We start from the raw sequence: 19669 nt of genomic DNA on the forward strand, positions 1-19669 counted from the left end.
TCATAGACACTGATATCAGTTATTTGTAGAATACCTAGGTATGTATGTCATTAATTAATAAATGAATGATCCAGTCGGGCTTCATGAGAGTGCATTTATTATTCTCTAATACTATTATTGTCTAAAAAACTATGAGGGAATTCCTAAATCTTAATTTTTCCCATAAGATTCTTCACCACGAATCTGAATCATTTCAATTAGTACATTTTTCAGTAATATATACTACGTGCATACTTTTGAAATTTCCCTGAATTCCCCATGTTTACATTGTGGTGTGATGTCATCATACAACTCAAACATGAGTCCGTGACTAGTAATATGAAAGACCCCCAATATCAAATAATATCTATTGATAAAAAATAACTTTTAACAACACAGGGTAGACAAACGCCGTCTGAAGGCATTGAGTGTATAAGGCAAGAGGCCTAATGATCATAGCCGCTTCTACAACTTGATTGGGCCTGCGTAGATTTTGTGTAATAGTGTTGTGTTTTTCTATACAAATGTAGATCAATAGTAGGAAATAGTTCAAGATCAACGGAGTGTGCAAAAAGTGTGAAAAGTTAAGAAAATGTTTCGCAAGTCTCCAGCCCTTCTCATATGTTTATGCACTCTTCTTCTCCTTGGAAGTGCACAAGGATTCATTGGTAGAGTACGTGCACGTCGAATGGCCATGTCTATGTTGGATCCCTGCGAGAAAGCTATTTGGAGGTACATGGATATATAATATAATAAATTATTAAACTGTACTCCAGAAACAGGGGATTTCATTAATTTAAATGTTTTATGTACAATTTCAGCTGCTGTCAATCCACTAATTCAAGGTCCTTTGTTCCTGTTCGATGTTTTGAGCTGAATGGTTGTTACGGACTTCATTGGATGGGACGCAAAGCCTGCTCCTCTGGTTTAATGAATGCTGTAAGTACGCACATCGTCTCACTTACAACACAAATCATGGATAATGACAGAGCACTCAGTAATTTCCTATCACAGTAATAAAACGATAAACATAATAAGAATATGTACACAAGTCAAGAACCTTTTTAAAAGAGAGGATTCATCGTCACTTTCCCGTCCGGAGTAGTGTATACTCCAATTACTATCAATACAGATATATTTATACAATATTTTATATTAATATTAAACTTACCAAAACGCTCCAATGGCCATTCTACTCCTAATATTGGGATATTTATGTACATATCTCCGTACATATACAATAGAAAAAAATCCTACCCGTCTTTGGAGATGAATAAAAATAACAGTATTTAATATATATATATATATAACTTTTTTTCATGTTCTTTAAGGTTAATATATTGAGATTTGTAAGAAGAGAAACAGATATTATGTTTAAAAAAATTGAATTGACTTATTTGTTTATAAAACCGGTTTCAATATACAATACGTCTACTATTTTTTAGATACTTAAAATGTTATAAATTGAGTATTGAAGGTTTTTACAATACAATGACTTTCTCTTGTGTATGTAATTGGACTATTCGATGCATAAAGTTGACTTACGCTTTATTTTGGGATGTTAAGTTAATAAATAATTTAACATTAATTTGACCGATTCGGTTCTATCCGTCCTTTCCGGCATTTACTCACTGAGTATGAATGGGTGTGTGGAGGGGTACCGTGAGAGAGGCCGGAGGCAAATACCAATTTACAACCCTTTTATTCATAATGTACAAACCTGAACAAAACTTAAGAATATACATTTTACACAGTCATAATAATTGGCAAATGCTTATGACTCCATAAGGTGGATTGGTTATAGGCCTTATCAATCTTTTTCTTCCCTTTCTACAGAGGGGAATGTTTAAATCAAGGCAAAACTTCAGCTGAAAGGTATTCCAACTCGTTCTCCCACTGGAAAAAGGAACTACAGGGAAGAACCGAGTCAACTTTACCTACTAACAAGCTAAGATGTGGCGAGGGGTATTTCCTATTCTTCAGTTTTTTTCACTTCATTTTCTCTACAATTCTACAATATGGACATATTAGATGCTTTGGAAGGGGATTGGGGTATATCTTAAAAAGTCCTAAAAATGTATAATTAGGTCCCAAATAAATAGTATCCTTACTGGAGAGGTGCAGTCTCTGCGTTTACTCATGGACAATTGAATGAGGAGGGGTTCAAACAGCGTCCTGCGACTCTTTAGTAATGTAGTCAATATATTTCAGGGAGTACCCAGCGTTATTTTTGGGGTGGAGCTTGGTTTTATGGTATTTAAAAAAAAATCAAATCATTAATTTTTTTTTTTAATTTCAAATATTATTTTTTTTTCTAAAAAATTTCAAAAATCCATAATAATCAACAAAAATCAAATTTTTTGGAAAAGTATTTCAAAAATCCATAGCTATTCTCTAAAAATTGATTTTTTTCAAAAAAAAATTAAAAAATCCGTTGCTATTCTCCAAAAGTTAAATTTTTTCGAAAAAAATTTCATTAATCTACAGTTATTTACGAATTTTTTTTTTTTTTTTTTTCAAAAATTAAATTTTAGATGTTAAATTGCAGCCTCCTGCCCACCCTCTGCGGACTCCCTGTATTTACCTTTAGATCAGCATACAATTTTACCTAAAACGATATATTTTTTAAATGGATTCTACATAGAATGAAAGAATCGGACAACGCCTCTTACGTGTTGTCATGTGGATAGTGTATATGGAAAATTTTCAATGCAATAATGACTATCTAACCAAAGTATTGTGATAAATACAGCCTCATGTTACACAAAAAATAATGATTTAAGACATTTAGCATGGAAGTAGTTTAATAATTATAGATTCAAATTTAATTTATCTAAAAAAATATATTATATTGAATGAAACTCTCATTAGAGATATTAACATTCACAATCACTTAGGACGAAGCAGAGATTTCTTCCTTGTGTAAATGTAAAATTTTTTGTATATATATATAAAAGTACAGTATTGGCTTGAAAATGTTGGTTTTTGTTTCATATGTCACGACGAACTTTTTTATCCATTCACAACGTCGACGAACAAAAGGAAAAGGAAATGGAATCCCCGTAGCTAATGGAGAACGCGCTCAGTAGAAGTAATTCTCTTGAACTTAATGTGTGTAGGTTCGCGCCAATGTAATTCCTAAAAAGTTCATATACATTATGTATATGAACTTTATCAAAAGATTCCTAGGTTAGATGGAGTAAATATAATGTTTCCAATAAATCCTTATGAAACCTCATCAAATGGCTTTATAATTAATAAAAAGACTTAACACCCGCATTGAATACTTCTTACGAGTAATTTATTTGGAGTCCTTTTAAATGTGTTGGACCCATTTTGACATCCGCTATTTTCCTTTATAATAGCTATTTATAAAAGTTAAATTATTTGGAAAACAAATTTGAAAATTAAATTTGAAATTTTTTTCAAACTCCATAGTTATTCAAAGAAAATTTAATTTTTGGAAAATAAATTTCAAATTTATTTCAAAATCCATAGTTATTCAAAGAAAATTTAAATTTTGGAAAATAAATTTCAAATTTTCAAATTTTTGAAATACAAATTTGAAAAAAAAATAAAATACAAATTTCTAGTAAGAAGAAGAAAAAATCCTTAATTTGAGGGGTGGGGGACTACAACCCTTCCAGCCCGCCCCTTGTGGACACCACTGCAACGTAACTCAACTTCATTTCCTTTCTTTAAATTAGTTATAGTAAGTCCGAAGGAGCGATCCTTAAACTTGACTGGACCAAGGATTGATACAACACTACAAATTACTGTAAGTTCTAAGAAAAATTATATTGAATAACCCATTACAATCCCCGCAAATTATAGTTAAAGCAGTCAAAATTGATCTTCACAATAAAACGAGGGAAAATTGATACATTTAATATGAAAGGGACCATATGTGGCCCAATATAAGTCTCTTAAATCAAATAAAAGTTTAACACTATAGTTAAAAGACTTGCGTATCTTCACTCAAACTTGAATAATAAGCCTCAAATTGAATTCTGACACATTGTGTATATATGCAGCAGTTATGAGACAATTCCACTAAAAATTCCCGATGCCGATTCCGATGCGATTCTAGTAAAAAATCCCGATTCCAATTCTTAAATATTTGAAATAATAGTTAAAAATTATCATTTTTGCTATAAATGTCAAAGAATTACAATTCATAAAATAAATTGCCTTTCTTTAATTGATGTAATAATATTTATAGTTATGTTCCGGGAGCTAAATTTTCATCTAAAAAACACTCGTGGAATTACAGGCTTTGCTCGTTACTCGGCTGAATACTCAGTACTTCTTCGAATACTCATTACTTACCCTAACACATTTGCTCGCAAAAAAAACCACGTCAGAGAAAAAAATTATATTTCTAAAAAGTATATAAAACTTGTAATTTAATCATTGTTTTCGTAATTTATTTTCCATGATTAACTTAAAAATAGTTTTACTTATTTGAATCATGGTCAAAAGTGAAATCCAACAGTTTATATATATTCTACACATCAGTATTTTGTTATAGTCTGGTTATAACTTATAACCAATTTGTTTTTAATGGTACTAATGCTTATTAGTATGAATGCAAATGATAATATGTAGAAAAGAAAAAGTTTTTAGAAGTCTGATATTTATTTTTTACAAATTCATCCTTAAAGAGGGAAAATTGATTTAATACGAATACATGTTAAAATTTTAACCTTGAAATTCACTTCAAGTTGTAGCTACTATTTAAACAAATAAGATCTTTAATAAGATAATACTCTAGTACTGAAATGCTACAAGTGTGCTAAAGGAATGGGGATTGCGGTTAAGCTTAAATTAAATAAATTATGAATTAGTAGATTGAAGATCAAATTTATGTTTAAAAGTGGCCCCTTCTTCATGCATTTAGAAATATTCATTTATAAACTATCATTCATCTCTATTAATGAAGCCAAATTTTGTCGTATGCCTATTGGTCTGAGGAGGACTTTTAAGTGCGATCTTAATTAACTGCGGAATTCTATGAAATATCGATTACTCTTTTAAGTCTAAAAGAATCAAACAAAGATTATTTTTCAAACCAACTAGGATTTAGGGTACACATTGCACAAAAGTCAACAAGTTTCTGGATAATGTTGTCTGTGGAAAAACATAAATTCTCAATTTAACAGGGAAAGGAAGTCAGTCTTGGAAGATTTACATGTTATAATAGGGTCAAAAAAGAGAAAAAATAGATAATCCCAAGTTTTGGGGAGAACCGAGGTTATGACGGGTCCGAGCTTTATTCAAATTTGAAAAGTCGAGCATTCCTAGAAGCCTTTACAAAACTTATTCCCCTAATATAACAATATATGCAGCGACCGCATGTGTTGAGAACACATTTGTTAAGGTTTAGTTTGTGTTCAACTTGTTTTCTTTTCAGTTTTTGAGCATTTATTATTAAAATTAATTGAATCCAATATTTATAAAATTATAAGACTTAAGTAATAAATTCACATGTTCATTTTTTATTTCTTGACGGATATATTTAATATTTTTTTTTAATAACTTAGAAAAGTAATAAAACCTACTGGTATTTACGAACCGTAATTGCAAATTAAAAATTGTTTTCCCGATGTGGATGGCAGAAGAAACACCCGATGCTCCGATTCCGATGAATCCTTCCATCACTAATATGTAATAAAAAGCAAATTGGGATCCTCTCCTTTCCTTGTTTTTTTCCAGATTGTTTTTATGTTCACGCAAAACCTTTGTATAAAGGATATACGTCACAATGAAAATAATGACCTAAAAAATCAGTCACGCTTCTATAATTATTTTAACATACATAATTCTTTTGTACATTTGTATTGCGACTCTCGTATCCAATTGTCATGGGGAATGAATCCATGCAAAAGGAACGAGTCACGCTAATCAAGATGCATTTATTAGCTTATTTACTTTAAATACAACAATCTACTTTTAAATAAATATATTCATAATCCTTACTTTGATCTCCTCCTTCTAGTAAAAAAAAATGTACTCATAGGTAAGTAGGCCGCAAAATAGGCAATAATCGTATGAAATTTCATATTTATCAAAGTGCTTGTATATATGTACATACATATATATTTTCTTATACTTTAAAGCCTCAAGGAGGAAAAATATAAAATGTTCCATGGAGCAGTGATTCTCAACCTTTTCATCTCTACGGAGCCATATCTTCTAATGCGTGACAGTATAGTAAATATATTCAACAAAATGTTCTATATAATATATCTAGCAAACGGAACCCCATTATTTTTCCAACAGATGGCTTTAGTATTGTGCATCTCACGTTGTATGTGTGCGATCGATTTACACGAGTGGCGTTAAAAAGATAAGATTTTGTACTACAAATGCTTAATGCACAGTTTTTTTATTGTTTGAGTGCATGTGAAAGATAGGCATCGGAAAATATGCTATAATGTAAGCGAGGCTGCTAAAAATGATAATAGTGTTTTTGGTCCTGATACGGTACCAGCCAATCACGTGCAATTTTGGTTTCACAGATTCTGTTTTGTTAATTTTGATGTAAAATATGCACTTCGTTTTGGAAGACCAATGGTCGATAATGTGGATAACATAATGGAAATTGTCGAGTCTGACCGTCAAGTAAACACTCTTTTGATTGGCAAGAAGATAAACATTATTGAAAAAAACCCGGATTTATTTTAACAATACCTTATATAATGATTATTTTTCTAATCCCTCCTAAAGCCTTTAACGATCCATCTCGGACACCCGGTTGATAATTTAAAGGAGCTACAGGGCTTATTTCCACAGTCAGAAGTTCCGTTTAGTTTAGGCTTAAATCTGTTGAATTCTGATGTGCTCTTTTGTGGAAAATTTCCACTCAGGAGCTCATTCTTTAATTTCTTTCAGTCCGTTTTTTAAATGAAACGATTATCACGTGATTATTTTTCTTCAAAATTTAATTTGCTAACAAAAAACTTATGTAATTATTTCCTCCTTCACATACTACATAATTTTCCTCGTTAATTTATGGAGGTTGTGTTGTTAGTTGTTGAGTAATCAGAATATCTCAAGTGCGGACCTGGTGCTCGTTCTAATATGTGTTGGGAAAACAATAAATAGGATTGAATTAAGGAGTAGCATTCAAAGATTTTCTCAGTTAATAGGGAAGGAGCAAATTAAAAAAAATATTATTTGTAAGGTCGTGTGACACACTGTAGTTTGGGATGAATAAATTAATTAATAAGGGTTTTCTTTTTAGTTTATTTTTCTTGTGCCCCAATACAATCTGGAATTTTTCTTTACATTTACTACATAAATTATACACTAGAATATTTCCGGGGATTTCCCGGAGTAACCAGGCGTCCACAAACAGACAAACTTTGATATATAAATGGAGAAGGTAATTCCCCAAGAAATCCTCATTGTTACTGCCCGTTTATTTTTAGCACACTCACACGTAGTTAATCAATACTTAGATGTTCTCTCCTCAAGAAAAAAAGAAAAATAATATCTACTTGAGGTTTTTTGTTCAATATGAAGTGATAAGCCATTAATACTTTAGCCTCTAGAACAATCCCTGGCTGAGCTTTAGCTACATAAGGTTGTTGTAAACCCCATCTAAAATCACATTCGTTGTTTTAAATAGTGTACTTTTATTTCCTTCTTGAATAAGGGCTTTAGCGAAACCGCTCTGAATTAAAAATGAGAACTATACTTATATTTTTATAGTGCAGAGTTCTATAAAATGTGAGTCGATCTATTTGTCCGAGAGATTTCTTTCATTTTTACAAACCATTCTTATACCCGCCCCCAACATATAAATACTGTTTTTGCTATATAACATATGTTTATTTTCTTTGTGAGAGGCATAACAGCCAGAAGTATTTTGCATGCTCGGCAATCTTTTGCTATTGAAAAACATAATTGAGTTCTCCAAAACATTTGAAATGTTTACAAGGACATACTGTTCTGAGTAAAAAAATGTTTACAAGTAGTGCAAACTCTTCCAAGATGACCGAGAAGATTCAAGGACGAGCTTACGTCTAGATATTAATTAGCTTCATTTTTACAAGAGTAAAATTGAAGCCGGAAATTTTGTGAGGAGATTTATTTAACAAAATCATCAGAAAATAATGCTCAATACAAAGCTCCATCTTGTGTGAAAACAAAGTTGTCCCCGAAGATTTCTCTGGCTCAAAGTAGCACTTTCTTATCTGGAAGTACAATCTAAGTATCTGCATGTCCTCTTCACAAAAATGGGAGGGCAGATTTCGCCTGTGCTAGCCAATGGATTTTTTGTTCTAAAGCCATGTCTCACTGAAGCTAAATGTTTGTTTAGTGAAGTAACGCTGACCGGTCCAGTCTTGTCTCGTCCAGTTCAATCCCACTTATCAGTTCTTAAAGACGATAAAATTGATCCGTCGAGACGTTATTCAGGGTTTTTTTAAACAAAAATTATTAAGTTAAATAATAGATTAAATTAGATAGCAACTAAGTAAAATTGTAATATGTTTTCATTATTATTAATGTATTATAAAAAAGATGCACATTTTTTTGTAAGATATGTGCAATACTCCTAATACATGTCAGATATATCTTATATGGCTTAATAAACCAACCTTAGTTCTACAAAAAATTCAAGGACTGACAGTCCTAAGGACCGTTTCTAAGACTAAACCGAACCAAATAAATAATGACGGACTAAAACTAACAATAAAGACTTAGACTTATAATTAGGGATGCGAAAATTGTCGACATTCTTGTTTTCATACATTTAAAAAAAAAAAAGAAGAAGGATATTTTGGCAACCCACAAGATCTTTATTAAACATTTATGTGCTTATGATTATTCAAACGTATTAGCAAGCAAGGACCACTATAGTTTTTATACTGATCACTGTCAGCAAATATGTTGTCTCTTCTTTTTAATTTATAATCACGAAGATTTGTGACAATTTTCACAAATCTAATTATAACTCCCCAACAAATCACTTACGTATTAGTTTCCATGATCTCTGAGCTATTGTTTAACACATGGATTCAAAAGTCCGAAGTTTAACAAAGACAAAAAAAAAAAAATGCCATTTTAAATTATTATTATTATTTCTATTAGCTTTATGGAGCGGAGCCCTCTGCATACTTTACAAGCTTAAACGTCATGATTACCCATTAATAAACCCTGTAAAATTAAAAAAACAAATGATCCAATCTTAAGAAATAACAAACCCTTAACACAATAACTCACAAGCCAAAGAATAGATTGTCATGAAATTTTGACAGCTGTCGTTTGAAGGTTAGTACTAAGTGAAAATACGGAGAATAAATAAAAAAAAATAACGCCATCTATATGAGAATAGATGGACTTTTCAACCAATGTATTATCTTCTCAATAATTAAAAATAATGATAACAGCTTTAGAAAATAATAAAAATCGCTGTTCAGATTGTAACTACAAACAGGATTACACTTCTCTAAGTAGAGAGGGGGGCTTGTTAAATTAAAATTTCGTTTCAGGCAAAATTTTTGGATTGGAAAAGATCACTTTAAAAAAAAAAAAAAAAATAGGCAAATCTGATCGTTTGAAAATCTGAAGTATTTCGTCAAAACTTTCTTCAAAACGAAAAATAAGGATTACATTCTTATGTATCACTAGAAAAAAAGAAACTTTAATTAAACTTTGAAATTCAAACTTCTGAAATTCAGCGACATAACTTTAAAATTCAAAATTCTGAATCCCTTTACATTATCGTTAAAAAATGTCATTTTCAAATGACTATAGAAGTCAAAAAACGCACTTTGAAGACTGAAACTTTACAAACATAACTTTGTCAAAAAATACAACATATTTTTTCTAATAAACAGGTCACCCTAAAAATTGAGATCCCCCCTTGCAAAATACTAAATTAAAAATTTAGAAAAAGTTGACCTTATTTGTGACCTTTTAGATGACCTTAAAACTATACTGTTATATAGCTATTGATTTAAGCAAAAAAGGCTTTAACGATCACGATATTTGCGATTTCTTATTATTAATTTAAAAATAGATTTAGAAAATACGTGTTTAAAAAAGTAATTTTCGGGTTAGGAGGTGGGGGGGTAGATTTTTATTTTTCTGGAGTGCTTACAAGATGCTCTTGCATCCCAAAAGTTGGACTTATATTTAATTTACTCATTTTCATAAATTAACACCACCCCTACACTAAGGTTATATTTTGTACAACTATAATAATACAAAATCATTTGGTACACATATATAATAGAAGATGATTGTTAGGAGTCTCACTCACCACCGGAGGGGAACTCCAGACAAATGCATTCATGTGCATTTCGGGACGGAAGTTTCTGCTGAGTCACTTGTTATACATATGATCATAAAATCAATACAAATAGTTTAATACTATGTAGACGGTTGTCCTGTGAAGGGTTTTTATTTATAGTACGCAGGATATTGTCTCCTCGTTCTTTCCTCTGATTTTCTAGTACATAGATATATAATATTAAGAAGGACTGATGACGAAACAACATCATCCACTCCTCATTATTTTTTTTTTATTTTTTTTGATATACTTGTCCCTACTAATCATCCCAAAACATGGATTTGTTAGGGAGGGAGGAACTGTATTTATAGTACAGATAGTAGTAGGGGAGACTGGGATCAGTTGTAATTAGAGATGAACCGATACCATCTTTATGAACGATTCCGATACTGATTCCTTATTAATAATATTATTAAAGGAATTACATGAAACAAATAACAAAATGCTTTACTTTTTTTTAACCTTTAACCATTTAGTAATTTGGCTTTGACCAGAAAAGACATAAATTTATATATCAATCATAATTTATAATTAAAATTAATTTGAAACTAACTATTATTTCTAAATTTAGTTCTTCTCTGTGCTCAGGTGTCAATTTATTCCTGGTTGGCTCATATAACAGGTTGAGGAAAAAGTAATTTCATATATATTGCTTCATTTCAATGCTTTATTTGAAGTGTTAGAACCATTTGATGAAAGCCTCGTTCTATTCCAGGCTTTTTCCCAATGAGAATCCAACTTTATAATACTCTTCTCGCAGAAGCCCTTGCCCCTATTGGCAAAAAAAATAAATAAAATTAAGACAACTAATTTTCAGAGGCCTCTATTGAGACCAAATTCGTACCACCAAGCGCATTGGTCATAGACAGGAACATGTATTAGTCACTTGGTGCCAGGTTCAGACTGTAGGGTGGATTCATAAGACCTTCATTTTATACCTCCATACCCGACGCACAATAGTCCAAAATGCATTTCTAGTATTCACTCACACCTTTTCAGCATTTTATCGTATGATCCGATGCTACCAATAATGAACAAGATATACTTAGTTTAAAAAAAAAAATGGGAAATACGAGATTATTTTTTCTCCAAGCAAATATATTGCCTGCACAACTGAATATATATTCATTTTCAATGGATGTACATGAATTATGTTATACAGGTCTATCATTATTGCACTAATTATATGTTAAAGTATAAATTCAGTAAGAAATAGTTTTATCTGGAGCCCCTAGTCTTAAATATACAGGTTAGTCTCCCCTAGTTATAATGCTTGATGTTTTTGGCTTAATTAATACACTTTGCCTTGACTTAGAGTTGCCACACTTTAACACAGCATACTAATAACTCTGAATCTATTAAAATGTTATCAAATTTTGCAGGGGACTCCCGTACCCAGGACGGTTACAATGGATAAAAAATATGAAATTTAAAAAAATTAAACTAATAAATATTTTTGCATGAATAAATATGGAGAGTTTTCTTTATTTTGAAAAATTTAATTTCAATGTTACAATATATTTGATTATTCGTGTAGATTAAGATATATTAAGATTTACATTATTAATTGGAGAAATTCACTCTCAATAAACATCTTAACATCCCTAATTTGCCTAAAAAAATGCTTGATGTGAAATGTAATTATATTCAATAATGAAAAAGAATAAATAATTGGAGCATGCATTGCAACTGTCCTTCTTATACCAAGAGTTAAAGCATCTCCAATTTGTCCTCACTAAGTGAGTTTTGATTTTTAATAGTAAATTATATTTAATGATAGCAAAAAAATAGTCCGTAATTCTAACTATATTACTTATAGAAAAATCAATGATCCTCTTACAAAACCTATTTTATCTCTCAAAAACAGTTTTTATACAATATCTCGGAGAAAAGTAAACAAAAATTATTATTTTTTTGTACCCAAACATAATAATTTAAATTATATATTACAATTACAATATTATGCAAATTTTATGGCTGTATCTTACATTCAAAAATAGTCCAAGCGGGCCTTTGGTGAGTAATAGTTTCCTCAGCCAACAAAGTTGATCAGAAGTTAAGTTTTTGTGACTGATTGTTTGTTTGTTAGTCACAAGGATTGTGTCAAAAGTTGCCCATCGATTTTGATCTAACTTAGTACTAAGATAGTATATTATAGTCACAGTAAGAAACAATTAAATTTTGTGAGGTCATGATGGCACAAAGCGTTAAACGTACATAATCGACCATAACCTTGGAACATATATTTGGGTACAGAGCTGAAATTGATTTCTTATGTAGGTTTAATTAAATCCAATTTAGATTTGTAGTCTAGCGAGTGCCCATTTTAGTTTTATTCATTCTTTTTATCTTTTTTAAAATTCATTTTAAGGATATTTTCTTGTGTTGCCTAGAGTTGAAATCGGATGGAAGCAGTGGGCGCCTTGGGGATTATAACGTCAAGAGCTTAAAGAAATTTGCTTTAATCAATAAGTCAATTTTCTGAGGGTCTTTTTTCTATATAATTCCGATTACTTTTTTATGTGGCCAGGGTGATACAGTTGTATCTGAGCTCCACGTACCTAAGGGCTTCTCTTGTATATGGAAAAGAGGTTTTAGGGCCTAGATGGTGTAAATAAAAGAGGGAAGGGGTGAGGTAGATTATGGATCCATTACGAAGCTAGTCAGGGCCCTACAGTACGATAACTGTAATATTTCTTTCATTCAGGGTTTCCCAAATATTTCTATGTCAAGCCCGCAATCCTCAATTCTCCATCTTCCCCCCCCCTCCTCAAGTCCCCCTCTTGATGGGACCATTGTACCCTGCAACCTTAGTTTTCGGGGCCCTGTTGGAACTTGTGGTACCTACCCACTCTGCGTATAAGGTAACCCCCTGTTTGGATCTAATATCATTTCATAGGCCCAAATTTTCTAGTGACACCCTTAGTTTAAGTCCCCGTTACCAAACTGAGCCTTTATATAAAATAACCAAGACCGTTGAAGCTGAACTGAGACCGTTGACATGATAGAGCCGAGAGGGGAACCGATAAAATCGCTGAACCTGAACCGGGCACAACCTTTCCCATCACATGTTGACACATGGAGATCATCAAAATATAGCTCTAAGTTAATATATTTTAATTGCTTACAAAATTTGCCCTATTTCGAAAGTAGTTTTAGAATTCGAGATGGAGTGAATGGCTCTACATTCCTTCTATTAAGAGTTGCAACTGCCCCCGGTCTTCCCTAGTACTCTAATTGTGTTGTTCTTGCTGTAGTCTCATGGGACGAAATGATGGGTGGTGGGTTTATTGTTCATCATAGAATGAGTAAGATTGAGTTTTCTTGATGAATCCTTTTCGAAACGCATGCATTATAAATAAGAACATCAATTATCTTTTACTCCTTATTTCTTTCTTAAAAAGACACGCTCATTATATATAGTATTTATGCAATTCCGTATGTTGTTTTTGTTGAGCAAATTGGATGGGCTCATTAGTTGATAATTGTGTTCTAAACGAAATGTGTACATAATATGTATGTACACATATAAATATGTTATCTGTTGTGTCTTAGTTGTACAGGGTTGATCTGATCTAGTGGTACTCATTTTATTTATTTCAATTTTTCAAGAGTAAAATTTCAACAAGAGGTTATGTGAAGACATTTATCTTACAAAATCATCTGAAAATTTGATTGCCACAAATTTTATTCATTATGTGAGCCTCAATTCTACTAATTTCCTAAATACAATGCCTAAATAACTTACAGACTTGACTATGTTGCCAGCCTCGAGCTTGGTTCAGTCCTTCTTGATGGAAGCCTCTAGAGACTGGATACTCCTTTGAGGAGTAGCACACACCCTCTCCAACAGACGTGCCAAGATAGTGCAGTCTAAGGGGTTTATGTTTGGAGAGGAGGGCGTCCACATAATGACGTACCAAAAGTCAGGAAAGTTGTCTTTCGGAAATGCCTGGGTCTTAGCGGTGCGATGACATGATAGCACATTCTGATCTGGAATTTCTATGTAAACATCTTCATTAAGCCGCTCCTTCCTCTCGACAAAAATGGGAGGGTAGACTCAACAACGCCCAAAACTATGGTTCCGGCTGAATTTTTCTTGCTGCAGACATATTATACTGAATCTGAGACATTATTTGGATGCTGGGTTTTGATGTAGCGGGTGTTCTGCTTATTCAAAGTGGCATCAACTGTGATATTTTTTTTTCATCTTTGTTATCCTTGAGAAAATTTATAATCTTCTTTGCTATTTCCAACAGTCTCAGCTGGCTCTGTTCAGAGATAAGATGTCATGTTGTGCTCTTCTGTGATTTTAAACCAATGTTATTTCAGATAAAATGTGTACCATTAGATAGAATCACCTCTTTAGATATATATATATATATATTGCAACTTGTACCGTTAACTATCAATGCATATAAATATATTTCTGACTGACCTTGGGCTTATTACAGAATTATGATTGCAAATCTTTATGTAACTGTTTATAGGGGAAAACCCCCCTAAAAACACGACTGTGATTTCCTTTGGAACAACCTTACAATTAACCAAAATGAGTCATATGAATTCAGTTAATAATAATATTGTACACACATACTGACAAACTTAGGGCACCTTAATAATACTCTTTCACTCACGTCACAGATTTTATAATGAACCTCCATTTGTGAGGCTTATTTATTAATACAGATACGATAAAAATTGAGCTAGAAGAAAGATAGAAAAATAACAGTTGGTTCTACTCCTATCTTGGAAACAATTTGAACTCAGTCTTCACAGTATTGTTGAAGCAAACAGCTGGCTTTCAATATTAGGGATAATTTTGATGTCCCGTCCCATTCCGTTTCAAATCTGAAGGATGCGTTCGAATCGGACACAAAAGACGTCCCTTGGAACAATCTCTGCTAAATGACATCATTATCATTCAATCTTCATTAATATTTATTAAAGCAATAAATACTTCAATTGGGCCTCAATTATGAGTGTTGCAAAATATCATTCTTAATTTATAAAAAAACATTATTCAACTAATTCAATTCAATTCAATTCAATTAGTAAACTAGATTTAGGACGTGTTTTAAGAACCCATGCAACTCTTTCCATTTCACGTGGTTACTTTTATTGTATATTACAACCTTTCCTCAAAAAAAAAAAAGGCTCAAAATCAGTTGGTAGTTAGCCAATTATGAGCCACTTCTTCATAACTATTGAATTTACATTCAATAGCTTTTTGGAATTGAGAAAGTTAATTCAAATTCAATTAATCAATGTTCAAAACACCGATAGAAGAAAAAAAAAACAGAAACATCGGGAGCTGATGATAAAATACAGTATAAAGTTTTTGTATTTGTGAGGAATCACCGTGATATCCTTCAATCATATTTTGTTGGACCCCTTTGATCGTTTTTTTGAGAATTGTTTTTATTGTCAATAACAAGTAGCTGCGGGCATGCTCACTCACTCACCTCAACAAATCTCACAGCCTTAGTTATAATACAAAAACGACAAATTTCCCCAAAATTGTAAAAGAAGCTTCCTTCCAGTGACTGATTCAAATATGAAAAAAAAAACATTTGCATAGCTTATGATATGATACGAACGAAAAACAGAAAAATATTGTTTTTTCAGTGTTTCTTTGATATATCTAAATACATGACAATCATTTACCATTTTCCTTAATTAAAATGGATCAAGGGGATTATTCTTGTTTATGCCTCTTCCAAGATGGCTCACTTTCAAAATGCTGACGTCACGTGAAAACCCTCTTTAAGGAGAGGCATGAATAATAATCATAAATGTATCGTTTGCTCAGATTTTTTCTCTTTTTTGTCGTTAAAAAACCTTCTTTGAAGAATGCATTTCGTCTATTCTCTGTCTTGTATTATTATCCAAAGCTTAAAATATGAATGTAAGAATTAATTCAAGGGTCACAGGACAATTTTTCATAATATCATCCATCAACCTTTCATTTTACCAGACTTCCTCATATCAAAGTTCAACTCGAATCAGTTCTTGTTTAGCAGTGAACCGAAAAATTATGTAGTAATAAACAGTTCCTCAATGTTGTTATTTCTCTAAACAAGAGCTACTCACTCAACGACATGGTAAAGGTCGACGGCCTTTACTTAACAATATAAGGACAGAAACAATATTTTATTCGATTTGACCGCCGTTAGCCCCTCCACGGGCTTGATTACATACCTGAAGCGAGGATAAGCGTTTCTGACGTGAGCAGAATCATTTTCTTGCCCTCACGTATGATGTTGTCAAGGAAGAATGGGACTTGGTACAGGCTTTGACCTCTAACTCCCACTAGGCTTAGAAGTTCAATGAGTCCATGTGGAAGGAGCTAGAGACCAGGTTACAATTGTCACGATGAAGTAATTATAAATTGATCAATTTTATTTCAAAGATGATATCAGGAACAATTAAGACTTTTAAATCAAATGAATCCCTTTACGTATTGTTAACATTCTTTCGTATACCAAATCATCCCAGAAATTTAAATACAAAGCCTATAATTGACTAAAATGTGTTCATGAATTATTTAGCTATATGTGGTAAAAAATAGGGCATTTCTCGTGTTAACTAAGCACATCTTGCACGTAGTTATTTGTACAATTTCTTTGTTATAATATAATATATATAAAACTCAAATAGCATAGATTGAATTTGCTAAAAGCGTAGCGAATATTTTTCCTTCGACATAACTAGATATTATTATTACATATTTGTGTCAAGACGAATTAAGAGACATGAAAAACAAATGCAGTCGTGAGGCGTGACATGTTCCATAAATCACTAATTATGTATAAGCTAAGTTAAAGAAAATTCAAGAAAATAAAAATGAATGTATTAGGTCTACGCATTTTTTTGAAGACATCAAATAATAAAAGTTTGATGTTACATAAATATTATAAAAGTTTAATAACTTTAGCGAAATATTAAATAATTTTATTTTGTATACATAGAAGCTAGTCTTTCAATCTTATGTAAGATATTATATATATATGAATAAATAAAAGGGGGAATCGAATTTTATGTATAATAATATAAATATCATATTTTATATATACCGTGCGTCACAATCTTTTGTTAAAACTCGTCTACCCTTCGTCGACCTCAAATGGAAACACAATATAATTTTTTTTATATATTTAGGTTTCGCTTCTAGGAGCCTCCTTTTCCGAGATTTTTTTTGTCTTTTACATTTACGGGGGAATTCTGCATTTAATATAGTATGATAATACTAATATATATATGCGCAAGGTGGCAGCAGTGTCCTCAGTTATGTAAACAAACTAGTAATAAGTAAACAATGTTCTCACCCCCGTTATTTCATTTATAAACATTTTGTACAATACATAATTAATTTATTCAAATTTGGAATTCATTTTAAACTAGAATGGACACTCTGTAGAGAACAAAACTTACCCTATGGTTATTTTTCCTATTTGAAATTTAATTTCTTCTCTATGTTAAAGTCAAAAATGTGGAAAGTTGAACATGTCGAATTGAATGAAATTAAATATCCATTGCATTCCTACGTGTTATATATTTACTCGTTGGAGACCCATAGTGAGTGTGAGTGAGGGATTCCAAAAGACGGACATTCAAGGGAGCCTTCGGACCAAATCCTCACAAAATCAAATCCTATTAAGCAGGGCCAATTTAGCGGGGATTTCGTTGCCAGGGATTGCATCTCACATATGCACTTTTTCCCATTGATGAGCACCGATCCCGAATTTGGGATCCTACTCTAAAGAAAGATTTCATTTCACAATTTTTAATTTCTACTAACTCTTTTTTCTCTCTGTTTATCTTTCTTTCAGCTATGACATGCAAATATATGAACTTCTCTCATGAGATCAATTCAAAAATCCGTTTTATCTTTGATATATTGTCATGACCTTATTACAATTCTTTCTTGAAATAAAAGTTATGACTTTCAACTATCAAAGGAGATACTTTAAACTTTTAAACATATTCGTCTTGAGCCTCTGAACAAAAAGCACCTTTTTCAACTGTAACCAATGATAAATCGAGTTATAAGCATGATACAGATATTTCAAAATGGTTCTATAATTTTTTAACATTAGGCTTTGAACTATATTCAAATTAATCCTCATACTATTAGTAGTATTAATAAAATGAAGACAATCAGAATATGTCTGGAGTAAGACTTATGTGTCGGTCCTCACGTCTTGTTCCTTAGAATTTTTCCTTGTAATGTTTAAGGTTTATCATACCAAATATGATATACAAAATAAATATAAGGATTGCGCATATCTTGCAAAAAGTATTCATGTTTTCATTATTACGAACAAATATATATTTTTTACTTAGTAATAATTATAAAATTAAATAATGAAAAGAGGGAAAAACACTCTCAATGATATCACAGAGGATCGATTTTATCTTATTTAAGGATCAAAAAGTTGTATTGAACTAGACTAGACTGAGTTACACGGTCCTAAATAAGGACCAATATAAACACGAAGTAAGACTGGTTTAAAATTCCTTTTTTCTTTTTTAAATATATATAAAGGAATACTTAAATTTCACAGTATTTACTATAAGGATCTCTTTATTTCCCGGGAGAATGAAATAAAATATATTTCTAAAATACCGTTCAATGACAATTACTCGATACATGAGAAAACCTAATACTCCATCTGACAAGTTTTTGGGGATTTCCCACGTGCTTTAATCTTATTTTTCTCATTCTTACATTTTAAATAAAATAAACCTATATATGATTGATATATTGATTGTGTAATTCGTTTCTATTTTAACAACAAAACACTTACTGATAAAGAAGTAAGAAGCTCAAATTCTCAGTTATATTACTACTAATATATTTTACGTACATTTTGCGATTTACGACAACTTGTAACTTGTATAAGCAAATTGTCCAACTTCCAACTTGAAAATGAGATGAATACTTTATAATTAAAAATTATGAGTATTCCATGACACATTATAAAGTTCAAATGCCCATTGTTATATTATTTGTAAATCTATAATAATAAAATTAAGTTAGTTTGTCTATGAATGACTCATTTTTAACATCAAGTGTGCGTTGAAAAGGCTCTCCCGTCATATTAAAAAAAAGAAAAATACGCTGAAAATATATAATAAAGCCTATAAATAAATAATTTCAAATGTTTAATTTTAATATGTCAAAATGTAATGGTATATAAAGTATAGTTTGTAATTAAATAAGGTATGATGACCAGCCATCATCATTTCTTATAGCACTTTCCCTTATTACAATCAGTCAGGTGACTGTTTATTGGCTTATAAAATGTATATTTATGAAGGATAAATGGTGCATATTAAAAATCCACTTAAATAAATAAAAAAATAAATTAAAGAAGGACTAAA

General features: G+C 31.4%; 1 protein-coding gene across 2 annotated transcripts in view; it reads left to right on the forward strand.

Annotated features, from left to right (window-relative positions):
- The first annotated feature begins 495 nt into the window (after positions 1–495).
- Positions 496–19669, forward strand: part of LOC121115503 (uncharacterized) — a 56744-nt gene continuing 37570 nt past the window's right edge. Inside the window, exons 1-2 of one of the 2 annotated variants that reach the window (XM_071887572.1) lie at positions 496–711; positions 801–918. In XM_071887572.1, the coding sequence (XP_071743673.1) occupies positions 572–711; positions 801–918 (258 nt within the window). In that variant the 5' untranslated portion in view covers positions 496–571. The remainder of the gene's footprint in view (positions 712–800; positions 919–19669) is intronic. The other variant, XM_040709655.2, reaches the window with a different exon arrangement.

This window comes from Lepeophtheirus salmonis, chromosome 1 (assembly GCF_016086655.4).
Source record: "Lepeophtheirus salmonis chromosome 1, UVic_Lsal_1.4, whole genome shotgun sequence".
Taxonomy (NCBI): Eukaryota; Metazoa; Arthropoda; class Copepoda; order Siphonostomatoida; family Caligidae; genus Lepeophtheirus; species Lepeophtheirus salmonis.